At 32.1% G+C, this 5692-nt stretch overlaps 1 protein-coding gene across 1 annotated transcript; it reads left to right on the forward strand.

Moving 5' to 3' along the window:
• Window positions 1-2242: 2242 nt before the first annotated feature.
• LOC113370444 (zinc finger protein Noc) lies at window positions 2243-4100 on the forward strand. Its single transcript, XM_026611108.1, has 2 exons — window positions 2243-2411; window positions 2824-4100. The coding sequence occupies exons 1-2, from the start codon at window positions 2325-2327 to the stop codon at window positions 4015-4017; spliced, it is 1281 nt and encodes a 426-aa protein (XP_026466893.1). The 5' UTR covers window positions 2243-2324; the 3' UTR covers window positions 4018-4100.
• The last annotated feature ends 1592 nt before the right edge of the window (window positions 4101-5692 follow it).

A 5692-nucleotide genomic window follows, 5' to 3' on the forward strand; every position in this document is an offset into this window, starting at 1 on the left:
GAAACATTTTTAATCCGATGTATTCAATAAACATTTAATAAAATAATGCCGTGCGTTTCCAAACTGCGGGCCCGCCACCTCGTGAGGGGAAGCAGACATTTCGAAAATACTATTTTCGAAAATTTTGATTTTGAAATTATAAAGGTGAACGTGTAATTATTTTTAATGAATATATTTACATAATATTTTACATTAATTTGTAGTCTGCTAATTAAATTATATATAAATATCTTCTGAGAAAAGAAAATGAAGGGGCACAACCATTTTTTTAAAAGAACGCAAATGTTGGAAACCACTAAATCGATGTTAAACATATGTGGTTGCTTAAAGACCATAAATTCAAGTTACACAGTTTAGTAAGTATTAATTTCTTGAACCTGAAAATATTTTTTTTTATTATTTTAAATATTTCAAAAAGTGATGTATGAGGTGTAGTAGGGCTCTATATTTTGAAGTGCATAACAAAAATCCCTATTATTTATCTTAACTAAATTATTTGTACACGGAGAGTGGAAGCTTTTGTATTTAGGAATTATTTATTTGAATGACAATAGAGTATAATAAAGTTAGTAAGCATTAATTTCTTGAATCTGAAAAAAAAACATATTTCAAATTCATATTTGAAAAAGTTATGCAGAAGTGTAGCAAGTCTCTTCATATTTCGACGTGTACAACAAAAATCTATTTATTATTTATATTAACTAAATTATTTGTACAGTGGAAACGTTTGTATTTAAGCATTATAATATTTTTATAACATCTGAATAAAATAGACAAACTTAACGCATGTATTAAAATAAAATTTTATTTTATAATATATAAAGTATTATAATGTATCGTATTAAAAAACGGTTATTGGTATATACACTGTTATGTCTATTCAGCGTGTTTTGCAAGTTTTAAACATAAATATTTTAACTGGTATTTTATTAGATGCTAACTAACTAACATGACAAATTAGTAAAAACAAGAAAACGTTAAAGCATTTGTCAACGGTTTAATTTCATTAAATGTGATATATTTGAAAATTATCTGAATATGAATGTTTTTGAGTAATCCTCAATTTTTTAGCTCGGGATTCTGTGCTACTGTTTAGTTAATAAAAATGTAAAACAATTGAAAGTTAATAAAAACATTTCCTTATCGATTGATAGTCTCTAGCAATCTCAGAGTATGTTTCTAGCTTATATCTACTAATCTACTAACATTTAATCATAATAATTTCTTTATCATAAATATAGTTAACAACCTCTGCTCATTGTTTTGCATAAACAGATCGCTGAATAAATACATTTAAAGCTTATATGCTATTTTTGATTTGCTAGTCCTATAATTATTTGCAATTAAGTAAAAGTATTATTTGCATTATAAAACTTCTTATAACAACTAATATTTTGCTATCAGAAAAATATAAATGTGTATGGAATCAGAAAAATATAAATGTGTATGTGTATCATAATTGTGAACTGAAAATTCTCTAAGTAATAGAAAATAAGTCGTATGTGACACTTTTGACCAGCAGGAATACTGTGTCTGTGTGGCGTTCAAACGATAATTATAAAATCAACTAAAACCCAACAAAAGCTGTACAAACAAAACATCTCCAGCAGTTCGCACCATTTGCAGAATCTCCTCTTCGTCAAAGTGATGTTTTTTTTCTTTTGACCCGCCTCAGAGAGAAAACACATGCCCATCATAAATCGTCGGCTTTTGGCAAAGCATCACAAACGTACCATCAAATTCAAATACACATACCACATCAGGATTGGTTCCTAAAGTTCTTATTGGTGGTTCAGGCTGTTGGATACGCATCTGGCCAATGGTAAAGAAGGTATCATGTTGTAGTTGAAAGCTCTTAGTGGATCAACATGGGTGGCGATTTTTAGGTTTTATTTCATCACCGCACAAGCATCGTGAAAAATATCCTCACGTTTATATAACGAGCTATCTCCCTGTACACTTTCTTGGAGTTGGACAAAGAGACACCGATTGCATACACCGTACTCTGCCAAACACGTTGCAGACGGATATGTTTCTCTCATTTTCACTTCTCTCCAAGTGGGGGTAAAGCCGAGAGGCTCATGCGCCGAAACCTCTACGTTTTCAGGAGCTGCCATTCTATTCTCTACTGCGTTCGCATTCACAGAGCAGCTTTCGAAGGGAGAGGACGTTTTGAAATTTACTTGTGAAATATACCCTTGTGAGTGAAGTCGAACGGATTTTAGTGAAAAAAACTCAGCTTAGTGTTACGTGCAAACGGATACAGTGTTACGATCAAATTATTGTAATTTGAGTGAAGTTTTAATTTTGTAATTTTGAAAATAATGGTTGTGCTTGAAGGTGGTGGTATGTTGTCCACAAACGGAAATCAATATTTGCAACCGGATTATTTAACACCTCTTCCAACAACGGTTAGTATTAATTTAATAACGAAGAATGATACCCATATTTTAAAAACGCGATTATTAATAATCATATAAATGCTGCAAGTGTTTCTAACAACTTCAAACAAAGTTAACTTTTTTTTGTTTTAATTCAATTTAACATTTTCTGTAATTATATTTATTTGTATTATTGAATAATGCTATATTATTAAAATGAGACTTAGGATTTTTTCAATTTTTTTTTTATTATTGCAATGTATACACAGTACATTGAGCTTGAATTTTTAGCTTAATGAATTTTATATAAATTGCTAAAATAATCTTGAATTTGGAATGAGACTCTAAATTTGAATATCTTTTTTTTTATTATTTATTATTTGATTAATGATTTCAATTAGTTTATTCTGATTTTTAACCATCAATTTTATTTTAATTACAGTTGGATGCCAAAAAGAGTCCATTAGCGTTGTTGGCGCAAACTTGCAGTCAGATCGGAGCTGACACATCTCCGAGTGCTAAATCACTCCTGTCATCTGCAAGTGATAAAAATTCATCTTCATCAAATAGCAAGAAATCAGAGACTAGATCTTCGCCAACGAGCAAAACATCAACACCTATCAATGACAAATCGCGCACTAGTCCGTCTATTCCACAAACTGAAAGTAAACCGCTAGCATTTAAACCATATGAAACGAATGTGTTGACAAAAAAATCTGACGAAACCCGTCCACCGTCATCGTCATCCAAAACCAATGGATCGCCTGAACAAGAAGATAAACGTACGCCGTCCAGGAAATCGTCTGATGATGGTTTGAGATCATCACCTGATCGTAAAACTCCTGGATCAAGCCCTGTAATTAGGTCCGGATTAGAAGTTTTGCAAGGCCATAAAGACTCATCGCTTTACAAGCCTTTGTCTGGTTTATGTTGTCCACCCGGTTTGGATGCTAATCCTGCATTCAGGCCTCCTTTCTTGGGCCCATATCCGACCACCACGCAACCTCAACCTTACTTGAGTTACGCGCGAGTTAAAACAGCAGCCGGCGGTGAAGCTTTAGTTCCAGTGTGTAAAGATCCTTACTGCACAGGATGCCAATATAGTCAACATAATCCTTTATTGGCTGGTGCTGCTCAACACAATCCTTTACTTGCTGGTTCAGGACAACCTGCGGCATGCCCGGCGGGTTGCGCACAGTGCGAACACCAAAAACAATACGGTCTAGCAGTTGCCATGTCTATACAAAATGCAGCAGTCGCTGCATCATACGCTCAACTTACGAAACCATACGTCTGCAATTGGGTTGCCGGAGACGCTACATCATATTGTGGTAAAAGGTTTGGCAATTCTGAAGAACTTCTGCAACATTTAAGGACACATACGGGAGCGACACCAAGTGACGTTGCGAGCTATGCATCTGCTTTGCATAGAGCTGGATATCCAACACCCGGACCTCTGAGTCCTTTATCTGCTGCCAGGTACCACCCATACGCCAAGCCGCCAGGTTTGTTGCCTGGGGCGCCTTTGGCGAGTCCGTACGGCGCCTTCGGTCCGGCCGCGGCACTTGGCGCCTATTACAATCCCTACGCTTTGTACGCGGGTGCCCAAAGGCTAGGCGCCGCCGCACACCAATGATAAGTTTTGTGATAGCAGTGATTAAGAATTAAACACGTCCAAATCGAATGTATTTAAGAAAAACAGTGCAATTATTTTTGAATGGAGACAGGAATGGATTCAATTAAGAATGTGTTGAACATATTATATATTGTGAATGATTTAAATTTTAAATTTGGTTTACATGTTATAGAAGTGTGAATGATATTATTTATAATATATTGTGAATATTTATATAATTTAATATTGATATATACATTAAATTTTGGATTTAAATGGAGAAAAATGATCTGAACTGAACATTTGTGATTATAGGGCGATATGCCCGATTATATTTTTATTATGTTTAAGGTTCATAAAAAGTTATTATACGTACTTTTATATTACATAGATCTTTTCTTTTATGATTTTGTAAGCTTTAAAAAAACAATTTGTTTTTCATATATATTTTATACACAAAAATGTCCTGTATGCTTATTTTTTTAATCCAACGAAATAAAAGAACAAATAAACGTAAAAATAACTACATTATGAACCCCAATAAAATATAATACTCCTGTGTAACGCGGTATGTCGTGTTCCCATTGTAATTTTATGTAAATATGTATAATTTGAAAGCTCGTATATTGCTTGTTCTATTTTCTTGTATATAAATGTACATATTATGTATATAAAATGTTGAGTTTCTCATATCGCTTTAAATAAAACAAAATATATATAGCAATTCTTGTCATTTTTATTGTTGGTTAAATGGTTGTGATAAATTATTTTCAGGGGGTCCGCCGATGAATACTGGGTAATAGGCAGTTGGATATAAATGTACATAATATATCGTTCGCATAACGAAAAATGATACTTTGACAGTGAAATATTTTATGAAGATGATTTGATAATATAGTATGGAAATTGTGGTCTAGTCGATAACATTTCGAATGAAATAAATTCAGTGAATATATTAAACTTATACATTATGCTTTCAAATACAATGAGACATGTTTATTATTCTATAATAATATAACCTGAGCTTCATCAGTATTTTGCATCAATTGTGTTCATTTCATTCTGAGCCTTATAAGAATAAGCTAATTGCTTTATACGGATGATAAGTGAAAAATCAAACGTGATTCACACCAGAATCAAGTATGTAATGGATTCTTATAAGATTATCTTGCAATGGATTCTTATAAGATACGTTAACAAGAAAACTTACAAGACAAATATGTAATAACAATATTTATAATATTTTAAAACATAATATAAACGTTTATGATCATAATTTTCTTTTTTTAATTATTTTGAAAACATATCACATTAAAATTTAAAGTATCATCGAGTATGGTGCCCCGCCTTATAATGAATTGTGTTTGATCTTGAGTTTATCTGCTTGATAAATTATACTATTTTGTTTTCTTATCACTTAATAATATTATAATTGAAAATTATAAATTTATATCAACCTTGTCTAATCAAAAAAATTAGAAGCTCATAGTAACTAATTATAAAAGTCGTTGAATACTTTGATTATCCAAGCGAGCATAGTATATATGTAGATAGAACAGGATTTCAATGATCCATGACAGCTGTCTGTCACAGTACATAAACATAGAAGCTCCTTGATATAAATCAATTCTGAACGGAGAGTGATATTACTTTTCTAAATTAAATTAATTTGTCTCAGAAGTTCATTTGAATGTGT

Source organism: Ctenocephalides felis, unplaced genomic scaffold (genome assembly GCF_003426905.1).
Source record: "Ctenocephalides felis isolate EL2017-DRISC unplaced genomic scaffold, ASM342690v1 CF-g0.4_SCAFFOLD_01492, whole genome shotgun sequence".
In the NCBI taxonomy this organism is placed as follows: domain Eukaryota; kingdom Metazoa; phylum Arthropoda; class Insecta; order Siphonaptera; family Pulicidae; genus Ctenocephalides; species Ctenocephalides felis.